Genomic DNA, 22,527 nt, shown 5'->3' with positions numbered 1-22,527 from the left:
GGTGTACACATGGAGAATGACTCTAAGGGCAAGTGATGTGGCCCTCCGCAGAGGCAGTAAGACTAGAAGATTCTTAAGGATGGTCCTGCCAAGAAGACTCCCGCACCCCACCCCTCAGCTAACCACTGAGATCACAGGACAAAAATTGTTGTCGCCAGGATTTTTGCCTGGCTGGCTGTACCCACCACCCCAGGGACACTCCCCCCACCCCTCGCCCACCGGGTCCCAGGAGGCCCAGCCCCCCAGCCACTCACGGCTCGCGTTGTCCAGCCGGACCAGGCAGTTGAGGAAGTCGTCGAAGTCGAGCTGGAGGCCCTCGTCCGCGTACCTCAGGACGATCAACTGCAAGAGGTGATGGTTCAGCTGGAAGCCTGTGGGGGAGGGGAGGAGATGTGTCGCCTGGGCCCCGACAGGGGCACCTTCGGGGCGCACCCCGCCAGCAGGTGGGCTCCTTGTCCTCAGCCTAGATGCAGCGTGACCTTGCACATCTCTGCCAGGGGGATTGCCGGTGGGCTCCTGAGGTCACGCTCCTGGTTTTGACATTCACTTACCCGTTATATCTTGCCGACTTTTCACTTGGGGGAAACTTAACGCTGGATGGTGTCTGAGCCCCACTCCCATCACCCTTCCCGCCTCCATTTCTGGAGAGCATTTTATTTTTTTAAAGATTTTATTTATTTATTTGACAGACAGAGATCACAAGTAGGCAGAGAGGCAGGCAGAGAGAGAGGAGGAAGCAGGCTCCCCATGGAGCAGAGAGCCCGATGTGGGGCTTGATCCCAGGACCCTGAGATCATGACCTGAGCTGAAGGCAGAGGCTTTAACCCATTGAGCCACCCAGACGCCCCAGGAGGACACTTAAACCCAAAGGTGCCGAGGGCTCTAGGAATCATGTTTCTAGAAGGGATGCTAAAGCCCCCAGTGAGTGACGCCCTGGGGCAGGGGCTCCTTGTGTGAGCAACGCCAGGGCTGAGCCAGGGGCGCCTGTTTCACTTCTCTGGGATTCGTGTCCTTATTGGTGGAACAAGGGCTTGAGGGAGGTAAAGTCACTTTAGATCCAACATTTAATGCTTCAGTATCTAACCCACATCCCAGGGACTCCCCACGGACCTCCCCGCCGCCCCGGACTTCAGTCTACATGCTCGATTTCCAGAGAATGTTCAATATACTGCTTGGAAATCTACCCGGTCTTCCCTGCTCCTCAGTCCCGATCCCAGACAGAGGAGAAGGCCAGTCAGACATCGAGAGAGGTTTCTGGAGCTTCCCGTACTGTCGGTTGCTGGCCATGCCCCAGATGCTGACATTTGCTCCCCACGGGGCTGGAGGAGGGGAGGGGGGGGGCGTCCTCCTGCCCCCACATCAGTCCCGGAAAGACTCGGGCACACCTCTCCTCTCTGCCCTGTCCTTCTCCCCTAGAAACAGGGTCAGCAGGGTCTGATCTTCTTCTAAGACCCTCCTCATCCGTGGCATTTTCTGTGTCCTGTCCTTCGTGTGCAGAGCTGATGTGAACTGTGACTGAACTGCCTGGTTTGGAGTCTGGGGACAAAGCCAGGGACAGAGCTGCCCATGGCAGAGGAACTCCAGGAACTCCTCCCTGTCCCTCAGTCTGGGGACCCGGCACGCCCTGCCTCGTCCATGATCATTCCCAGCCATCACCATCTGAAAGTAGCAATTAGAGGTCTGGGGGCACCACGTGTGGCCTGCCACCAAAGGCTCACATGACCTCAGCTCGGCCAGAAAACTTGGCCAGAGGTCGGAGAGGAGGGTCACGCTAAGTTCACCCTCAGTAGATCCATTTTAAAGATTCCTGCCAATATTGCAAAGCGACTCAAAACACGGGCCTGGGCGTGAGCGAGTGGGTCCTGAGCCTGACGCCTGGCTCTGGCACTCGCAGAGCTGTGCCCTCAAGAAGCGCAACCTCGGGTTTAAGACCGGCCACCTCCTAGGGCATGAGAAGCAAGGGGCTGTCCATAGACAGTCCCCGGCCACGGGCAGCCCACACCTGACCTTCCAGGCTCTGCTTTACCTGCGGCTTTCAGGGCCATGCGCAGCTCGTAGGAGGACATGGTGCCTGACTTGTCAGCGTCGAACTGGAGGAAAAGGTTCTACAGGGAGGACAAAGGCATTGAGAACCAGAGGGAGGGCACCATGGCCTGCCCACGAGGAGAGACTCCTCGACCTCTTGCTTTCACTTTCATTCTAGGGGCAAGCATGGATCCTTCTGGAAGCGCTGGAAGCAGAAGGGACCTGGGAATTCCATCACGCTTCCTTCCCTCCGACCCTCTCCCTTGGCCACGGAAAACCCCTCCTGCTCCAGGCTGGCTCAATCCCCAGAGGTCGTGCCCGGCAGGGTCACCTACTGTCCACTTCTTCAGCTTGTCCCAGAACACTGTGAACTCCCCGAACTCTAGCTTCCCGTTGCCGCTGGTCTGTGTCGAGAGCGTTAAGGAAGAAAGGAAGGAAGACGATTAGGGTTTGGACCCAAGGTGCCTCGTGGGACTTCAGCGATGGAGGGGCAACCGGCTGGCCCGGGGGGCCCGTGACACAGAATCAGGGCTCCTAGGGAGGTAGCTTAATTAGGAAACCATGCTTCTCTGAAGAGGGGAAATGGCAGGGGTGAGATGGGGAGGCGTGAGATGGGCATCGCACCACCAGGTTCGAGAAAGCGCAATGAAAACATTCCCTAATCATCCCCTTAGCGGGGACCCCAAAGTGGCAGCCAGACCCCCAAGTGCCTTCAAAAGCAGTCCCCCTACTGGACGGTCTGTGCCTCCTGATTCTGTTCCAGTTCTAGGTGCCGCCGGTCTTTGCGTATTCTCCGAGGAGACTATCCCACTGGCTAAGGGTGCCGCATTCTAGAAGGGTCTGCACGACGGGAAAACACAGCCCACGGATTTGGAAGGATACATCCATTAGAGAGATGATGTTTTTACAGGACATCAGACTGAGCTTCTTGAACTGGAGGTCCTTTTCTGAAATCACACATGAAAGCAGAATTCACTGGACACGTGATAAGATTAACTTACCCGGGCTGCTGGGAGTGCAAGAGAGGGGTCAGATCCGGTGCTGGGGAGGCGGACACGTACTCACTCTCCAGCTGCTGGTGACAGCAGAACCTGACATGGCCTTTGGGTGGGGGTGGGGGGGGGACAAAACTGCACAATATAAAAAACGGGAAGATCTTTCCATTCATTTATCCCAGTTTTAAAAATCCCAAGCAAAGAATTACAAATTAAGACCTTTATCGTTTGGTTGTGTGTAATGGCAAAAATTTAGAAAGGACATAAATGACCAACGGAAGGGTCAGAGCAGAAAAGGTGATGTGTGTAGGATGGATTGTTACACGGTGCTTAAGAGCGGCGTTTTGGAAGCATGTAATGACGGGGGAAATGCTCAGAAAAAGTCAGTTTAAAAGGCAGGACTGAAGTTACTGAAGAAGTTTGAACACTCGCACGCCGTTCGTAAGAGCCACTTTGGAAAATGGTTGGAGGGTTCCTTAAAACAGAAAGTACAGAGTTACCCTGTAAGGCAGCAGCTGTCTGAGATATATGTCCAGGAGAAACGTCCACACGAATGACTCGTTCACCGACGTTCACAGCAATATTCGTCACGAGAGCCAGAGAGTGGTAATAACCCTCACGGCCCTCTGTGAGGAATGGGGGAATGAAACCTGGTATATTCCTACAGGGAAATGCTATCCAGCCATAGAAAGGATGGAAGAAGTCTTTGCAAATACTACAATGAGGATAAATCTTTTTTTTTTTTTTAAAGACTTTATTTGTCAGAAAGAGAGACGGAGAGCACAAGCAGGCAGAGTGGCAGGCAAGGCAGAGAGAGACGCAGGCTCCCCCCTGAGCAAAGAGCCTGATGTGGGACTCGATCCTAGGACCCTGGGATCATGACCTGAGCCGCTGGAAGACACTTAAGGACTGAGCCACCCAGGCGCCGCGCGTGATCCTTTTTATATGCAAAGTCCAGAATAAGTGAGTCTATAGAGACAGGAAGTAGATCAGTGGTTTCGGGGGCTGGGGGAGGTGGGGGTCTGACTGTTGCGGCATGTAACCTGCAACCCGCACACCAAGAAACGTGGTGGGTGGATTGTTCAGCATGAGAATTCTATGTTAAAGCTGTTACGTTAACAAATAAAACTGTATAATTGGATGACAATTCCTTGTGTGTAGATGTACACACACTGAGAGACACACACGACAACACACGATGCACACACACATAGGCGGAGACACACACGCACATCTTAACGGGGTTTATCTATGGGTGGTTCAGTCACTGGAGGCTTTCGTCTTTGTCTTTAGGCTTTTTTGCACGTTTACGGAATTTTCTGCCGTAACTGGCATCATTTCTGTAATCAGGAAATAAGCAATGAAAGCTATTTGGCAAGTCTTCCTAGAGTCAGCCCTGGAGAGCAGGGGGAGCTAGAGGAGAGGCAGCACGAGGTCACAGGTCATGCGTCCCCTCCAGAGGAGCCCTGGGGTCCCCAATGGGTGGGGGGATGAGCACTTACTCTTCTGAAGCACAGCATTTAAGACGTATTTGAGTTCCTCTGCGGTTACCTCCATGTCCTGTGGGAGGAGAGATGACTGCTTTGATGGCCCTTAGCGCCTTCTTTGTCACTTGCTTCCAGTCCTGAGCTTGATCTGGCTCAAGCCACAGTGTCACATGTCACTGGCCCTCAGGGACCCTGCTGCGAGCCCCTGTTCTGGTCCCTCAAGACTGCAACCTGCCTAACTTCTCAGGGACACCCGTGCCCCATGCAGAAAGGATGGAAAAGTTGGGCCAGGTGACACAGGCATCCCCCCCAACCCGGCAAAGCCCCCCATGTGGCACTTCTGTTGGAGGACCTTTGCGTCTGGGTCCCCAAGCCCCTGCACAGCAGAGCTCCTGCAGAGTATGAACAATGCCCACACTGGGGGCTCACCCCATGCTGGGGCTCCCTCCAAGGACCATTTCAATCCAGAAGACTGGGAGGCTGTCCCGTGGGTTATTTTCAAAACCTCTAGGGTGAATTCAGAGCCACTGATTTGGGGCCATCTGCTAAGCCCACGAGAGCTCAGCACCCACGTCCCTTAGAAGCTTGTCAGAAATGTGGAGTTTCAGGTCCTGCCCCAGACCTCCAGGCAAGAGGATCTGCATTTTCCAGGATGCTGCAGCAAATGTTACGTGTGTGACTGAGCTGCAGCGTGAACTTAAGGCTCCTTTGGTCCAGAATTTTGAGCTACTGGTGCAGAATAGTCACCTGTGAAATTATTTCATATGGGCCTGCCTGGAGCGCCTGAGGCCTGGGGAATGGGGTTTGGGGTGGTCGGCTCTGGAAGAGAAATGGCTGATGTGCGCCCCCTCCCCTCCGCCACCAGCCCTTCCCCAGCACCGCTCCGCCTGCCCTGTGGCCGTCTGGCCTGCTGCGGCTTACACAGAACCAACCAGGTCCCCATTTCTCTCCACCCAGACAACCGTCCCCAAGTCTCCCTGCCCTCCTGCTTCTTACACGGCCTGAAATCCTGCTGCTCCCCACCCACAAACACAACTCTGTTATGATTCAGAGTTGAATCATGTTATGGGCCCCGGCAGGACAAGGAAGCGAATGTAGTCGGTATAGCCCCTCCAGGAAATGGTCAAACAAGCTCGTTTTATTAATGGCTATGAGGGAGCACAGGTGAGACAGTTTCTAGGAGAATGGAGCCTTAGGCGAGAGACACCCAGGGCCCCCAAGAGAGGCCGGGACCCCCCAAAACAAGCTGACAACTGAGGGGACAAGAATGGGGTAGGGGCCAGAGAGCCAGAGGCGAGGGACGGATCCCGCCTTCCCCAGGGGCTGGTCCTGGCCTAAACTGCCAAACCTGGCCGGGCTGCCGATGGTACCCGACAAAGGTCACATTTGTAATTTCGTGGTGACATCCCTGAGCAACCCCAACTTCCACCCGAGCAGAGAGAACATTCGAAAGGCAGTGGTTTATGGGCTGAGTGCAATGAAGCTCCTCTTCAAGGCTCCCCCTAGCCTTCCACAGAAAGCCCCAGGCCAGGCTGAGCTCCTTTGGGGGGCCACTGTCCCACCGAAGGTGGCAGCCCAGTCTGATGGGGGAGGTGGTCTTTGGGCCCTCCCAGATGATCAGGCCTGGCCTCCCGTTGGCTCCAGCTCCACCAGGCCTCTGGTAACTGCTGTGGAGGAAACCAGGCCCCTCAGCTCCACAGGGGGTCAAGGCCAAGTGTAGCCCGCAGCCGGCCCTACCTCACCAGCAACTTGTTCAAACAGGGCCCGGAACTGCAGTTCCTCCTCTGTCTCCTGGCCAGCTGGAGTCGGCTTCAGAGGCTGGAAAGCAACCAGAGGAACTTGCATTGGAGCAGCCACAGAAAGGACTTGTGGCGTTTGCTATCCCAAAGAAATCGCAAGAAAAAGGCGTGCCCTGGAGGCCTTGTGGTCCCTTGGGAGAGCCTGGGATCTCACTGCTGTGGGGAGGAAACAGAAGGGGCCGCTGCCTGGAGCATTAGGAACGGCCGTCAGATCCCTGGGGAAGGCTCTTTAGAGGGAGAATGTGGAAGGACCGATCAAGGGGACTTTTGCAGACAAGAGCGCTAAGGGAGGCTGGGGTCCTGACAGAGCTGGGGTCCCAGCAGGGGTGGTCGTGGCTCCCTGTGCCCTCTCTCACAGACCCCTCACCACTCTCGACTGTAATTACTTGCTGAACCATCTGTCTTGACAGGTGGTGAAATCTTCGAGGACAGGAGTCTCTCACTAGCAGGCAGCCCTGAGCCCAGTGCATGGAAAGAGCTCAGCAAATGCATTGGGTGTTTTAGTTTTGTCTTGGGCCGATCAATACTGACTTGGGAAGCATCAGACTGTCCCAGTTATAGCTCAGCACGTCTTCAAAGTCTTACAGCCCCTGAACAAGTATAAAACCCTCCCCTACAGCCCCGCACAACACACATATGGTAGGGAGGAAGTCACGTGTTCCTCCAAGGCCTCTGCAAGAGAATCTCCTAGCCATGCTCATTTTCTTCTGGGTTATTTTTCTTAGACTGAAGGCATTTTAAAGACATCTCATGCCCTGCGGAAGCGACAGCCACTTCTCAGGGTACAGAGTGAGTCGGTAGTCCAGAGAAACATCGCTCCAAACGGAGCTTTCTTCAGAGCACGTACCTCGTTCCCATGCCCGGTCCTGGTAGGACATGAGAGACTTAGAAGGTACAAGGCTTGTCCTCCATGAGACTGGAATCAAGGTACTCACTCGATCGCAGATAAACCATTCCCTGAACTTCAAAGCCCTGAACGACACTGTGATCGAAGGGAACTTTCGGGACTGTCACTGACTCCCACCCTCCAGAGTACCGTGCGAAGGCTTACCTCCGGAAGGTCAATGGCCACATCCCCATCCATGTCCCTGGGGGGCAGAAAACACATTGTAGATTAACTTCCTCTCTCGTTCTTGCCGCCCACAAGAGCTGCCAGTCTGCACGCCTCTCGTGTGGGCGCTTTTGTGTGAACAGATCCTGGGAAATTCATCCTCAGCTTGTACCAGTATCTGGAAGGAGACTGGAGAAAACTCTCCAGCAGAATTTTCAAAAATTAAAGGAAGATCTTTAATTGCTTCTATTTAGTGGAGAAGAAGGAACCACACCTTTTGTAATCAGCTTGGGAACTCTAACCAGACTGGACAACTGGGCTTATTCTCAAGGCCTGCCACCAACCCAATCCTATCCCACCGAACAAAAGATAGAGCTGGAGGCTACGAACTCACAGCGGGCTCCATCTCCGTATCTTAGGGCGGTCCCTAGCTGGGGCTTCATCTGGCTCAAAGGCGTCATTAGCCAACGGGGCCCTTCTCGGTCATCTCTAGAATGTCTCTTTTGGGAAAAGGAGGGGATGCTTGTATCTTGAACCATTTTCTCCCTCTGCCACAGAGCAACCGATGGCAAAAGGAATAATGGGAAACTTTTCATAGACGTGTCCAACACAAAATAATTTTGCTAAGACACTGCAAAGGGGGAGGTGGCAGAAAGTCGGGTATACTAAGCAGAAGGCCAACTTGTGCAGTATAAGCCCTTGACAATTAGCTTTTTTGATGGTAAAGTAAGCATCTGGCATTAAGTTTTTGACAGTTCAGGCATCCGTTTCAAAGATATCCATCTACAATAAACACATTGCCAGCTTCACAGCTAGACATAAAGCCCAGGCACCTCACCCACGAAGTTCTCTCTTTTTTTAGAAAGCTCTGGTAGACCATTTGGCCCGCTCCTTGCTTTTCCTTCAAGCACTTTAATTCCTGCTTTTATGTTTGAAGTTTACCAAGAGTGAACCTGTTTTGAAACCCTAGGCCCCTACCCCTGACCCCAATAAAGGCACAACCCCAGGCCTGTGCACTCTCTCTCTCTACTCAGGATATCATGGGGGCGGGGGCAGGTTTGCCATGTGCTCTCCAGGACCTGTATATAATAAATCTTGTCTTTTCAGAGTTCCTTGGGTTGTTAAGTTGTGTCTTGCAATCATAAAAAGACCCACAAGGGTCAATCTGGCCTCAGCATTGGCTCTGGTTCGGGAAACGTCTCTGGGGGCCCACCCCGGGCAGTACCTGCCCACCTGCCCGGGTGAGTGCCGTCAGGTGTTCCTAGCTGATGGCATCGCTGTCCATGGGCTGAGACCAACCCCAGACAATTTGGCAACATTTATTTAAACTGAAGCTGAAAGAATGGGTCATTCTGGAAACCGGTAACAGTCACCCCCTTCACTGTATTCAAAAATGAGTCTAGCACTTCTCAATGTGGGTCCCACTCCAGACGGTTCTTGAGAATAGGGTCTGGAAAGTGGAGGCCTCACCCAAGCGTCACTCTGTGATACTCATCGCCGGGGGAGCGTGGTTCTGGGAGGGCTTGGGGAGAGCAACCTCTCAGAGGCTTGCTCGAGGGATGGAAGGAGCAGAACTAAAATGGAAATTATCCTGCTTTTGCAAATGGGTCGGGAGACCCTCCAGCCTGCTTTCTCAGGTGGATTGTGGGGAAGGGAAGAAAGGGGTCATGGCTCCAACGGTCGTCTGTGACTTCCCCGGGACTGAGCCACTAACTGAAGAGGAATTCTCGAGCCTGTTACTCACTGGGTGACGGCTTTCTTCTCCGAAAAGATCCTCAGGCAGAAATCGGCTTCCTGATGGGGCTCAAAAGTGCTGGGAATCAGGATGTACTCCCCCGGGGGCAGCTTGAAGCGGTCAGAGACTTCTCTCAGGTTGATGAACGTTTTGCTTCTGGCCTGGGAAGCGTGGTACCTGAAGAAGTCCTTGTTCAGGTGCTCGTCTCTCCCGGGGCTCTGCAACCGGCACGAAGAGTGTTGGGAGGGGTTGGTTCTATGAGGAGGACCGCTGGTCTTGGCTACTTGGACACAGTTGGGGAACTGGCCATTGAGTCGGGCATGTGGACAAGGAGATGCTGAGGATCCAGCACCCGGGGTGGGGCTCTGAAGAGCGGCTTGTTTCCTACCCACCTGGTAAATGGCGTAGCCAATGGTCAGCATATCGGCTCCAAACCTCTTGAGTTTCCTTCGATCTTTCTGCATCAGGGCTATGAGGAAAGTGCAGTCCTCCTGCCCCTCGTCTTTCTCGGTCAGGGACAGTTTTATCTGTGGATTGGTCCAGAAGGTATCTGCCATTTGAAAGAAGTGATTATTTCATCTTCCTCAAAAAAAGCACAAAAGACAAGCACAAACACGCACGTGCGCGCACACACACACACTCACACACACTCCATCCAGCCCCACCACATCTTCCCAAACCCAAGAAAGTCATTCATTTCTTCTCTCCCTCTTCTGATGACCCTCACGCGCTACTTCCTGTGACCCCAGTGAGAAGGCCAAGTGCTTCCCTTTCATCTCTACCCTCTCTCGAGCCGTTTCCCATGCAGCTTTTTAAAGACATTCCTCTGGGTTTGCTCCATCTTATTTCTCTCATGTGGTATTTCAGAGGAGAGGACTGTGCCCCTGGGTTTGTGCAACATGAGGAGAGCCCACCCCAGGCCCTGCTCCAACGGTGAACGCTGATTGGCTCATCCTAGTCTCTCTTGCTGCAGAGAGTTGGAACAAAGCCAACCAGCCTGCAGCATTTCCCAGGCAGTATGGGCTCAAGGAATTCCCAGTTAGAGGGATTGACCCCAAGTTGAGGACTTTCGTTGGCTGACTCTGTGCACAAGTGAGGGCTCAACAAGCCTTGGATGGTGCTGGCAGCCCTTCTGTGACTATAGAGAAATCTGGACTGAGGAAGAAGTCCTCAGAGAGAGGGCAGAGCAGAGAATCCCAGACCAATGGCTTGATGGAAGTATGCCTGAAGCCCATCCTGCTTCTCCTCTGAATTTTTCAGCCATGCAAGGAAAAAAATCCTTTTTATTGTTAAACTAGCATGAGTTGTGTTTTTTATTACTTGTCATGGGAAATAATATAAGAGGCCAAACAAGTTTTTCCCCTAAACAATCTGATTCGACTTTCTGCTACGTCTCTGTAGCCCTCACTGGCCATCCCAGATATTCTGCTAACTCCGCACTCAGGCTTTCTCTAAGGTCCAGGTGCTGGCCTGCTGACGTCTGCCAGGCTGGACTGGACACTTGGCGATGACAGAGAGCGTGACAGGCAGACTACCAACCCAGGAAATTGCGGCAGCCGCCGGCGGTGGAGCCCCGCACCCAGCTTCCTTGATGGACCGTCACCTCCCACTTGTGGAGCGCGTTCTCTTCCAGGGCATCAGGGGTGAGGTTGCAGATCTCCACTTTGTCAAAGTGGGTCTTGAAGTCCCTAAATGCCATCCTGCAACAAGGCAGAAAGACACCAGGCATAGAAGGCGATGGTGACATCGTGATCCATTCATTCGCTTAATCATCTAACCAACCAGTAGTGAGTCCCCGTGCCCATCCTCAAGGACGGGGAGAACTCAGGTGTGGGCAGACAGAAAAGACACAAGCAAAGCTAAGGAGAACCTGGGTTCAGGGACTGCATCCCCGCCCCCTGCAGCTAGAGTGGGATGTGAGCGGTGATGTGCGGGTCAAGGCTCTTAGGGAGCGGGGTGGGGCGTCTCCTCCAATCTTTCCTGTCTCTCCACTTCTGCTGACTTTCTGCAGATGGCCAGGGGACCCCGGAGGATGGTGAAGCCATACTGAGGAAGGAGCTTGGGTCCCTGAATCAGCACGAAGAGATCCACCCACAGAACAGGGATGTCCTGTTGGACTGGTACAATGAGTGAGCGATAAACTCTATTGCATTTGTGTTTTCATACATCCTGAGTCTACTTATTACAGCAGTTGGTGTTACCCTAAGTCCTCAGTGCCTTGAATCGGGAGGCCACCGTGATGGAATTCTAAACTAGGTCACGCCAGCTTAGCACTTGGACAGGCTTCAAGGAAATGTTAGAGCTGGAAAATAGATATCCACATTACAAATGACAATCTGTTGGTTAAAACTGTAAAAATATGGAAGACAGAGGCTATGCTCGAGGGGAAGAGGAGGGAAAAAGCTAGATTATTAGTATCTGCTGGTTTTTGCTTGCTGTGTTTAATAAGGCCTTTAAGAAAAAAGTGAGCTCCGTTCAAAATTGACTGGTTTGCTCCTCAGGGAAGAAAGCTGGACATCAGAACTGTGTGGTCCTACAGGGTTAGAAGCACCAACTCTTTTCTGGACCCCTCAGGAAGAAATAAGATCAAAAGAAGCTTCTAGAGACGAAGGCCCACTAAAAACTCCCAGGTAAGCAAAGCTATTCCACCCCACAGAAAGTCCAGATTAGGAATGTTTCCTGCCCACTTAGGTCTCTATTTTTGGATGCTCTCAAGGTCACTGCCATCGGGGTCCCTTGTCATCAAGCTGGGCAAAGGGGCAGCCCCTGGGAGAAGCAGGACAGCCTGTCTGTCTTCAAATACACCATGAAAACTTGGATGAGGGACAGTTCGGAGGAGGGATGCTGGGCTGGAGACACAGGCTCAGCCCCACGTTTCTATCAAATTCTCTGCCAACACGGATGAGCACAAGGGGCTTGAGACAAATGGGTTTGATTTACCCTAAGAAATGGAACAAAGACAGACAGAAGGCAAGCAAGCGAGCCAAGGGCTCTCGGGGACTGCGCTCATACCCGTTGTGTAGCTCATACAGCAAGAAGAACAGAGACGAGCACCGTACCAGAACTCCCCGTCGTCCAGAGCCGTGTGACACAGGCGCTGTTGCTCAGCTGGGCCCACGGAACGCCACTCAGAGGAACTAGGAGGAGTAAGCAAAGTCGGTGGAAAGGATATTGACCTTGGAGGGGGCCGGGGCGTCCCTCCCGAGGAGCCAGCGTGGTGGCTGTGTGGGGACCAATTCTGGTTAGTGCCTACTCCCTGGGCCCTGGAAATGCCCCCAGGGATCTAGAGGCTGGCGGGAAAGTGCACATCCAAGAAAGCCCATGGTAAGAAGTCCTCGGGGTCCTGAGAAGCCCCTCCGTAGGGGATTATCATAGGACCATCCCAGGACATAGAACACCAGCAAAACAGCAGAAACGTCCAACTGGAACCCAGAACAGGGATGACCTGTGCCCCGGAGCACCTCCTGATCTCTCCTCTTCATTTGTAAGTGACGTTTCAAAAAGCAGTAAGAAATCTTATGTTTGCTTGGACTTGACATTTCACAGACTAAACGCTTTCTGTTGGTGAGCTTGCTAGGAAACCTCCAAGGTCACTGTGTCTCTGTGATCCGCACAGCCGCCTCCGAGTGGTTCCTGCTGAGTAACCAGCACGTGGTACCCAGCCGACATGGCTGCCTCGTCCACGCCCTACAGAGCTTGTCCCGGGAAGGACCCAGGTGAAGCCCCTCTCCAGGTCCTGCGTGCCGTACCCAGAGCCAGGACCTTCCGAGTGGCTCCCGTCCAATCACCTGCTGCCCAGCTAAAGAACTTTCAGGACTTCCCTCCTAACAAGCAGGGACAGGAGCAGGATCAGGATGGGGACCTGCCCTCCATCACCCCGAGGCTGAGCGGGAGCGGGAGGCAAGCTCGCCTTCCAGCCTTGACCCCAGGAAATGCACTTCCCTTATTTCTCCCTCTGTGTGTTTCCCAGGAGAAGGCACGAGTGGCCCTTTTACAGGCTGTGTTCTCTAAATGGAAGGACACTGTAATTGTCCATGTGTGATACGAAGCGTCTCATTAACTTTGATTTTAATATTTCCGTTCTTTCCATTTCTGCCAGGAGAGGGAGGCTGATCTCTTCCCTCCTGTGATGTTGGTGTAAATCCATCTCTGCCCCAGGCCCTGGGCTCTGAGAAGGCAGAACCCAAATGGGGCTGGGAGGTGGTGGGACATGAGCCATGATGGGACCACCAGCCCCCCTAGGGGTGTGCACTGTACCCTCAGGTTGGAGTCAGGTTAACAGAGACACAGACACACTGATGGCGGGCGACATGGTGGCCTCTTTGTGATCTGAGGACAAACACAGCTCAAGTTCTTTTACTCAGGCTCTAGACTTGCCGGAGGTCTCCCCAGAGTCCCACAAGCTGTGAGTGGGTCGGGTTAGGACAGCAGGACCTCAAGATGGCAGAGTCCTGCCTGAGGGCGGGGGCAGCTCAGGGAGGGTCCTGCCCAAACCCATCTGAATGTTCCCAGATCTTAGCCACCTGGGCCACTTCCTGGGGACGAGGAGGGGACACACACCTGCAGGGGAGAACTTTCTTTATAAAGGGGGCCAAAGAAATAGCTGCTAGTTGACTGCTCTGTAAGGGGTGCATTTCTTGTTCCAATTCCTGTTTCTCTACTGGGCGGCCAGCCTCTCGCCAATGGCCAGGGACCAATCAGAGAGAACCCCATGGTGACCAGCTCGGCAGTATTTCGGGGATTCTCACAACTCAAACACTCACGGCCACCCCACCCGACCCCACAGGTACACTTGCACACACAAACACACTGCATATTGGAGCCTCTCATCCCTGGAGAGAAAGCCCCTCGCGACATCATGGGGAGATGACGTCATGTCCCCATGGGACAAAACAGATCCACTGATGTAAATACAGTAACGGGAAAGGGGGAAAAGCCCTTGTAAGGATGTTCCCTTTTGGCTGCATGGTGGGCCAGAGGGCTGAAGAGGGAGGAAGTAAGGCCACCCCAGCCGCAAAACAGTCCCCTGAAAGAGAGCCAGGAGGGAACTGGAGACACAGTGGCCCTTCCTTGTCTGCCTGCAGAAGCCAGCCCCGGGCCAACCCCGGGCCTCTGTGCCCTGGGAAGGCAAGGAGGCAGGGACTGACCTGTCACTCCAGGATCCGTTCCACTCAACCTGGCCCCAAGGGTTCCGGACTCGGATGAGCTCCGTTTTCTGGCCTCGTAAGTTTACCTAGAGGGAAAAACGTCAGGGCAATGTGGAATGGTAAAATCCAAAAACATCAGGGAAACGTGGAATGGTGAGCTCCGGGCTCCTTCACCTCCGTCCCAGCTGGCTTTCCCCAAAGCCTCTTGACTCTGACAGGAGGCTAGCGTCACCAACTATGCTACATTATGAATCATGCCAGACGGATACACTGTATCTGGGAAGTAAAGTAGAATTATAAAGAACAAGAAACCAGTCCATGTGAATCTTCAAATGAATGAGTTTTCTCTCTGGACTGGAATCGCTGTAAGGGCAGGGACTGGGTCTTACTTCTCAGTGTACCGTCGGCATCGAGCACAGCGAGAGGTAAAGGGCTCAGGGAGCTATGAGTGAGTTTTCTTCATCCTTAATATCTTACTCACAGATGAACGAAAATTGTATAGGCCTATGCTGGGAATTTAAGCAAAGATAAACAAAACCACTTCTAAGTCTTCTGACTCCAATATTCCCCCCTTTCCGGTGTCAGGGGAGGCTTTCTGCTGTCCGTATGGAGCACCCTCGAGCCAGTAAAGAAAGATGCTCGGCCATGACCTTCGTGCCCTGCCCCAGAGCAGGAGAAAGGGCCAGTGCATGTTAGCAAGATGGCGGAGAAAGGAGAGTAAAATTTCATGAGCCAGAAATTCTAGCTCAAAACATTCCATCCTCATGCCCTGGGCACAAAGCTTATTTTTGTTGTGAAAATCAAGTTAGTGTGACCTCTCCAGAGTCTAGGACGTAGCTTGTAGCTCATTGTTTAAGAGGTTCATTAAGTGAAGTGCATGGGGAAAGTCAACGTATTAGACGGGGAGAAAAAGGAAAAGCAACTGAACAGATGTGATGGAAAGTTTCTACTACCAGGAAAAATATTTAGAAGATGTGCCAGTAAAAATCACATGCCTTCTGGGCGCTTGGGTGGCTCAGTCGGTTAAGCGTCTGCCTTTGGCTCAGGTCATGATCTTGGGGTCCTGGGATCGAGTCCTGTATCGGGCTCCCTGCTCAGTAGGGAGCCTGCTTCTCCCTTCCCCCCGCTCCCCCGACCCCACTCCTGCTCATGTTCTCTCGCTCCCTCACTCTCTCTCAAATAAATAAATAAATATATAAACTTAAAAAAAAGTCACATGCCTGGACAGCTGGGTGGCTCAATTGGTTAAGCAGCTGCCTTCGGCTCAGGTAGGGATCCCAGGGTCCTGGGATCGAGTCCTGCGTCTGGCTCCCTCCCTCTCCCTCTGCCTGCCACTCTGCCAACTTGTGCCCTCTCTCTTGATCTCTCTGTCAAATAAATAAATAAATTTACCTTTCAATAAATAAATAAATAAATAAAAAGAATAAATGAAAAAAATCACGTGCCTACTCAAGCGAGTGATTGGCAAGGCATTATGGACAGGGAAGGAGGGAAAAAGCCTGTGCCGATGGTTCAGTTCTAGAGAATCCCATTTCCTCCGCCGCCCTGAAGGCTCCACTCAGAATCCCCTGACAGGGAGGCAGGACAGGCTTCCTTCCAGATTCCCTGCTCCCCGTTTCTTTGGACTGTGTTACTCAAAATGTGGGCACCGACAGGAAAGACCAGAGGGGCTGGGCCTGAGACTTGCCCAACTGGGTCTAAGACTTGGGTCTACAGACTGGGTCTGAGACGTGTCCAACAGAAGCACAAAATAGGCCTTTAGACTTTGCTGAACTTGACCCCGAAACACTGTGGCCCGTGGCTTCTAATCCTTCTCTTCCTTGTCATCTCCTCCCCTTCTCTCCCACACGTCCCTTCAGGAGCTCTTGTCCCAACTAAGCACCCCCTAGAAGTCAGAGGGGTGCTGTGTGGGGTCTAGGAATCCCTGGGAATCAGTTCCATCCTGGGCTACAGCTGCAGAAAATGGGATTTTTGATGGTTATTATTATGATTTTTTATTATGTTCAGTTAGCCAACATACAGTACTTGATGGTTATTTATATGCCAACTTGACTTGGCCATTGGCACCCAGACATTTGGTTATACACCATTTTGGGTGTGTCTGTGAGGGCATTTCCAGATGGGATTAGCCTTTGGATTGGGAGACTGAGTAAAGCAGAGGGCAGTCCTCCATGCAGGTGGGCCTCGTCTAATCAGTGGAAGACCTGAATAATGCTAGAGAAGGCGGGGGAAGGGAGAATTCACGTTCTGTGTCTGACTGCTGAGCTGGGTCTTTGGTCCTCTTCTTCTCTCAGGCTGGGACTTGTACTATTGGTTCTTCTGGTTCTCAGGCTTTTGGACTTGGACAGGGAAACCCCTGCCAGATGGCAGATTGTAGGTTTTCTCAGCCTCCATAATCCTGGGAGCCAATTCCTCATTCCCTATTTGTCATCTATTATCTATCTGTCTATCATCTATAGATATCTTATTGGTTCTGTTTCTCTAGAGAACTCCAACTACTACAAGACTGATACAGAATTAGGGAAGAAAAAAGAAAAGAAAAAACAAAGCCCAGTCTCCCACATGAGCCAAGACTCTTACACTAAGCCAGCTGGGTATTGTGGGCTTCTCTCTCTCTCTCTCTCTCTCTCCTGTTTTGCTCTTTTGGTTTCCAGCCTGCCTCCTTTAGATGAGACCTTCTCTGAAACGTCTGAAGCTGTGGTGTAAACTGGGATACCCTAAGTCAGTATGAGGGACAAGCACTGCCAATCTGTTCCTGTTCCCTATCCACAGGCGTTCACGTCGCCTACCTGGTCAATTCCTGTCACACTGTACGCATGGCCCTTAATGAGGCCAAAAGGCGTCCGGGCTTCAGATTCTGCAGAATTTCTGATCTAAAATGTGAAAAAAAAAGCAGTGTTGGACCCCTTGGATAAGTCAAGCCTTCCCTACCTGCCCAGACCCAGCTCCGTGCCTGGCCCTTTCCCTTCCACTCCCCCAGTTGAGAGCCATGTGCCAGACACGTATCAGGTAGGTACACAGGACACCCCGAAGATGGTTAGCAGGGACATACAGCAGTTCCCAGGCTCTTCCCAGGGAGAGGAAGACCCTCAGTCTTGGCTCAGACTCCAGGGAAAAGTTCAATTTTTGCCTCCAGACAGAGCAATTTGATCCCTCCCCTCATCAGTTAGCCCAACACAAGATAGAAGTACGACCCCATACACCAAAGAGAGGATCAGAACTGTTTAACAGTGTCACACACAACTCTATCACACACTTGAAAACACAGAGGAAAGGGATAACTTAGTAGCAAGGAAGACATTCCCAAGTTAACCCAAGAGGAAACAGAACTCGAATGGGTTCTAAAAACTGGATAGAATAACATTACACGTGTGTGTGTTGGCCTGTTAGACATTAGAAAAATCCTCTTAGACCTCTCTCTGCTGGTATGAATGGTTTAATGCTATAGGAAGTAGTTAAAAAAAAAAAACAAGTTTCAGAAAAGTATAGAGTAAGACTCCATTTAGTCAACTCAAACTGGATTTCTCCTGTGTTTGTGTAGTTAGGCGCATGCCTGTTTGTCCCAGTAAGAGGTGGGGTGTGACGAGCACACACCGGGTGTCCCAGGGCTGGGACTTGGGCAGGATCATTCTGCCTGATACGGGAAGTGTACCCTAACTTTGTAATTTGGAAAACATTAAATTAAAACTTTCATTTTAAGGACAATAAATAAACATTGACACATCCCCACCCCCACTCCCTGGAAGTCATGGTCCTCCTCTCGCCAGGACCAGGGCACCTGCTGGTCCGCAGCCCGAGGACCCCGTGCCGGGAATGAGAACAAGTAAAGGAAGGACTCACGTCAATGGAGCAGCCCACCAGAGAGCCCCTCTTCAAGGCCTTCTCTAGAATCTCATAGAAGTTCTCTGGAGCCTCTTTGGTTGCAAAGGTCTCTGCTACACCCCCGGTGAAGTCTTCCATGGCCTCTATGGTGCTGCCCCCCTTCAGAGCCTCATAGCTGCCGTTCAGCCTGTCGGTGGCGAGTAGGGACAGTGCTGCAGGGACCAAAGAAGGCCACCAGGTGGCGCCCCTTGGCCAGAGTTTTTCTAACTTTTTTTTTTTTTTTTTTTTTTTTTTAAGCTTTTATTTGACAGACAGAGGCAGAGAGGCAGGCAGAGAGAGAGGCGTAAGCAGGCTCCCTGCTGAGCTGGAAGTCTGATGCGGGGCTTGATCCCAGGATCCTGGGATCATGACTTGAGCCGAAGGCAGAGGCTTAACCCACTGAGCCACCCAGGTGCCCCTCTAACTCTTCTAACTCCTCTGCTGGCCTTGCTCTGGACTGGGTGTTGTGGAAGGAAGGTGGGAGGCGGGGATGCAGCTTTCCATGCAGCTCCAAGGATCCTGGCTCTCTGTGAGGTGGGCAGGGCGGTGTGGTGGTAAAGAGTGTGGACTCTGGTCCCTGACTGGCCTTGACGTCAAGGGACGAATCCGCCACTTACAGACGGAGGCTCCGGGGACAACTCCCTTCCCCAGGGCTTCAGATTCCAAATTTACAAAACGGGGGTGATGGGTGTATGCTCCCTCCCAGGACAGCTGTGAGGTTTGAATGGGGCTGCCTCTCTCTCCCTCCTTCTCCCTCATCTTACCCAGAACAGGGAACAGGACTTGACCATGAGGGTGTTAGTTATACACAGAGTGAGAAAAGGTGAGGGTCTTTCTCTTCCTTCCTGGTCTCACGTGCTCCCAAACACACACACACACACACACACACACACACACACACACACACACACATTCTGGCTTGAATTTAAAAATAAACTTTTCCATTTAGAACGGTTTCAGATTTATAAAAATAAGTCTGTAAATAGTAGAGTTCCTGTATACCCCTCCCCCAATTTCCCCCAGTGTTAACATCTTACATCAGTGTGGGTACACCTGCTACAGTGACGAACCCACAGATTATTATTATTAAAGTCCCTACTTTCTTCTTATTTCCTTACTTTTTACCTCATATGTTCTGTTTCGAGATCCCACTGGGATATCACGTCACATTCAGCCCTCACGTCTCCTGAGCCCTCTCTTGGCTGTGACAGTGTCTCACACGTGCCTTACTTTCCATGACCTCGGCAATTTTGAGGAATACTGTCTGGTGTTTTGTAGAATGTCTCTTGACTGGGATCTGTCCGCTGCTTTTCTATTGATTAGACGGGGTTAAGGTTGTGGGGGAGGAAGACCAGAGAAGTAGCGTGTCCCTCTCACCATGTCACATCCAGGGTCCAGACTGTCGTCATGACTTATCGCTGTTGATGGTGCCTTGACCACCGGGGGGAGGTCATGTCCGTTAGGCTTCTCCGTAGTTACGCTCCTGCCCCCGTCCACGCTGTCCTCTTTGGCAGGACACCATCATGTGCAGTCCTCCCTTAAGGAGCAAGGGGGTTTTCTACACATTTAATTACTTGCAATTCTTCTACGTGGGAGATTTATTCTTTTCTGCAATTTCTATATTCAGTCATTTATATCAGTATGGACCCATGGGTAATTACTTTGTACTTTGGTTTGGAATCCAGTGCTACTCTGTTCATGTTATTGCTAATTACTGTTCCAAGTTTTGGCTACTTTCATCCTTCAGCTTGCTCCTGTGTCCCTTTGACATAACCCTATCAGTGTGTGTGTGATCTCCGAGGATCCTTTTACCGAATTCCCTTGATTGGAACAGCGGTATTGGACACCAAGAAGTAGGGGTGCTTGTTCCTGTGGGGTTGCTATTCTTTCTGGGCCTCTCTGCTGACAAAGTGAGATGATGTGTGTACCCTGACGCAGGATATATACACAGATCCCTCTGGAACCATCTCTACTAAACAAAGCGTGAGTACAGCCTGAGTCTCAGCCCTGAGCCACGACCATAGGCATCATTCTAAGCCTCCTCCCCTTGCTTCTCTGTAACCTCCTCTCCAACAGTGAGAAACCTAGCTCCACCACGTGCCCTCCGTCTCTTTAATTGGTATATACATATAATGGTATCAGAATTGTCATCCTTGCCCCTTTGAGAAGCAACTTAATCAGCCTGAGTAAAAAAGCTCGAGTATGATTCCTTTTGCTTTTAGTCTTAAAAACCCCATTCATACCCACATCATTCAGGTCAGCTCCTTTTTCTCCTACCCCTGCAATGAGTTTGATGCATAAATTTGCAGTACAGTTAGATGAAAGGCGTGGTCTGCATTTTATCCTGGGATTCCTTATCCTTCTCAATGATTTTTAAAACCTCATGTATTGGGGCACCTGGGTGGCTCCGTGGCTTCAACCTCTGCCTTCAGCTCAGGCCATGATCTCAGGGTCCTGGGATCAAGCCCCACATGGGGCTCTCTGCTCGGCGGGGAACCTGCATCCCCCTCTCTCTGCCTGCCTCTCTGCCTACTTGTGATCTCTGTCTGTCAAAAAAAAAAAAAAAACAACTTCGTGTATTAAAGCGTCATTCTTTGTGCGGTAGTAAAGTTTCATAGGTTTGATAGATGAATGGTGCATTCACGATTACAGTATCATACGATATAGCTTTGCCACCCTAAAAAAGATCCCTTGTGCTTCACATTTTCAACCCTATCTCTGTCCCTCCCTCCTCCTGAACCCCTGGCAACCACTGATCTTTTTACTGTCTCCATAGTTTGCCTTCTCCAGAACGTCATATGATTGGGATCATACGGTATCCCTATAGCCTTTTTGGATTGGCCTCTTTCACTTAACAATACGCATTTAAGATTCATCCATTTCTTTTCAGGGCTTGATGGCTCATTTTTTAAAATCACTAAATAATGTCCCATTGCCTGGAGGTACCACTATTCGCTTATCCATTCTTCTTGAAGGACATCTGAGTTGTTTCCAGCTTTGGGTTCTAATGAATAATACACAATAAACATCCGTGTGCAGGTTTTTGTGTAGAGATAAGTTTTTATCCAAAGCACAAGGGCTCTTGCAGTTCCTGTCTCTGAAGACAGGTTTCTCATGGCCTGAAGATCCAGGATCAACCTAAGAGGGACTCTCAGGGGAGCTCTGCTGTCAGCTGAGCTCGGAACGCGGGCTGGGTGGCCGTTTGCTGACAAGTTGATGGGCTGGAAATCAAGGGTGCCGGAGGGATCCAAGGTCATGTGGGAGGTGATTGAAGATGACTGTTTGGATTCTACTTACCTGGAGCTTCCTCAGCTCATCAAATCCACAGAGACGGAAATCAGCAGGATGGTTGCTGGGGCGGGGCGTTGGGGAGGGGGAGTTGGAGTTGGGTGGGTGCAGAGTTTCCGTTTTGCAAGTTCTAGATGTGGGCGCTGGTGACGGTAGCAAGACTTAATGTCACCAAGCTGTATGCTTACAAATGATTAAAATGGTACCTTTTACCACAGCCCAGATGTTCGCGCTACAACCGTGCTTGGTGGGAAGCTGGGAGAGCCAAGCTCTGTTAACCCACCCAGATTTTCCTCCACCTACTCTTCCAGCTCTTTGGGAGGCCGGGCACAGGATGGACGTGCGTCACCACTGTGCCCAAAGACCGGCCCAGGGAGGCCATGACATGAAAACTGTCCAGGCTACTCCTTTTCCACCTCCGACCCTGACCAAGCCCCCGGCAGGTGGGTCCCCCTGGGCCCCACCTGTCTACCTGTGTCCCTGCTCCCTGAAGCTCCCTGATAAGGCCCCAGGAGTGGAGACCTGCTTCCCGGACAGGCCCTGCCCGTACGGGGGGCACTCACTTGGCGTAGGCTTTCTCCAGCAAGGCACTCCAGAACTCTTGGTGGTCGGCAGAGTGGAGGAAGACCAGGCGGTCCCTGAAGGTGGGCAGCCGGTCATCGACGACCACGTCCAGCCACTCGCTGTGCTGCCAGAACTGTCGGCCAAATCACGGGGCTGAGTTCCAGGGGAGGCCAGCCCACCCGTAAAGCCTTGTCTTTCTTCTGGAGGTAAATCTCACGTGGCTTCCATGATGGGCCACCTAGACTGTGGCCTTCGAGCCACAGGCGGAACCTCCCACCTGCCATGGACACAGGCTTGAAAACCCTGTGTCAACCCACCAACGCCACGGGCCGATGGGACAGGGTCCCACAAGGACACTGCAGGGTGGGCTCGTCAGCTCTTTGCTCTCCTGAGGGAGGGGCGGGGCGTGGGCTTGTCCTGCGCTTGCAACAGCATGGTTCTCTACACCGTCCCCTTAACCAGAGGCCGGGGTCTTAGCTGCCCCTTCATCTTCCGTTCCCTTCCTTTTTTTTTTTTTTTAAATTTTTTTTTATTTATCTGACAGGCAGAGATCACAAGCAGGCAGAGGGGCAGGC

At 52.0% G+C, this 22,527-nt stretch overlaps 1 protein-coding gene across 1 annotated transcript in view; it reads right to left on the bottom strand.

The window, feature by feature from the left end:
• Positions 1–22,527, bottom strand: part of CAPN9 (calpain 9) — a 40,416-nt gene that overhangs the window by 7,181 nt on the left and 10,708 nt on the right. Inside the window, exons 4-18 of the mRNA XM_032313469.1 lie at positions 21,952–22,085; positions 18,080–18,248; positions 17,029–17,112; positions 14,240–14,325; positions 12,152–12,229; positions 10,632–10,792; positions 9,485–9,642; positions 9,102–9,310; positions 7,358–7,394; positions 6,245–6,325; positions 4,523–4,580; positions 2,908–2,972; positions 2,361–2,429; positions 2,027–2,105; positions 255–371 (exon numbers count right to left, since the gene is read on the bottom strand). Coding sequence (XP_032169360.1) covers positions 255–371; positions 2,027–2,105; positions 2,361–2,429; positions 2,908–2,972; positions 4,523–4,580; positions 6,245–6,325; positions 7,358–7,394; positions 9,102–9,310; positions 9,485–9,642; positions 10,632–10,792; positions 12,152–12,229; positions 14,240–14,325; positions 17,029–17,112; positions 18,080–18,248; positions 21,952–22,085 — 1,585 coding nt within the window. The remainder of the gene's footprint in view (positions 1–254; positions 372–2,026; positions 2,106–2,360; positions 2,430–2,907; positions 2,973–4,522; positions 4,581–6,244; positions 6,326–7,357; positions 7,395–9,101; positions 9,311–9,484; positions 9,643–10,631; positions 10,793–12,151; positions 12,230–14,239; positions 14,326–17,028; positions 17,113–18,079; positions 18,249–21,951; positions 22,086–22,527) is intronic.

Source organism: Mustela erminea, chromosome 14, assembly GCF_009829155.1.
Source record: "Mustela erminea isolate mMusErm1 chromosome 14, mMusErm1.Pri, whole genome shotgun sequence".
In the NCBI taxonomy this organism is placed as follows: Eukaryota; Metazoa; Chordata; class Mammalia; order Carnivora; family Mustelidae; genus Mustela; species Mustela erminea.
The sequence above is the reverse complement of the archived record's forward strand: the minus strand, read 5'-3'. Positions and strand labels throughout refer to the sequence as shown.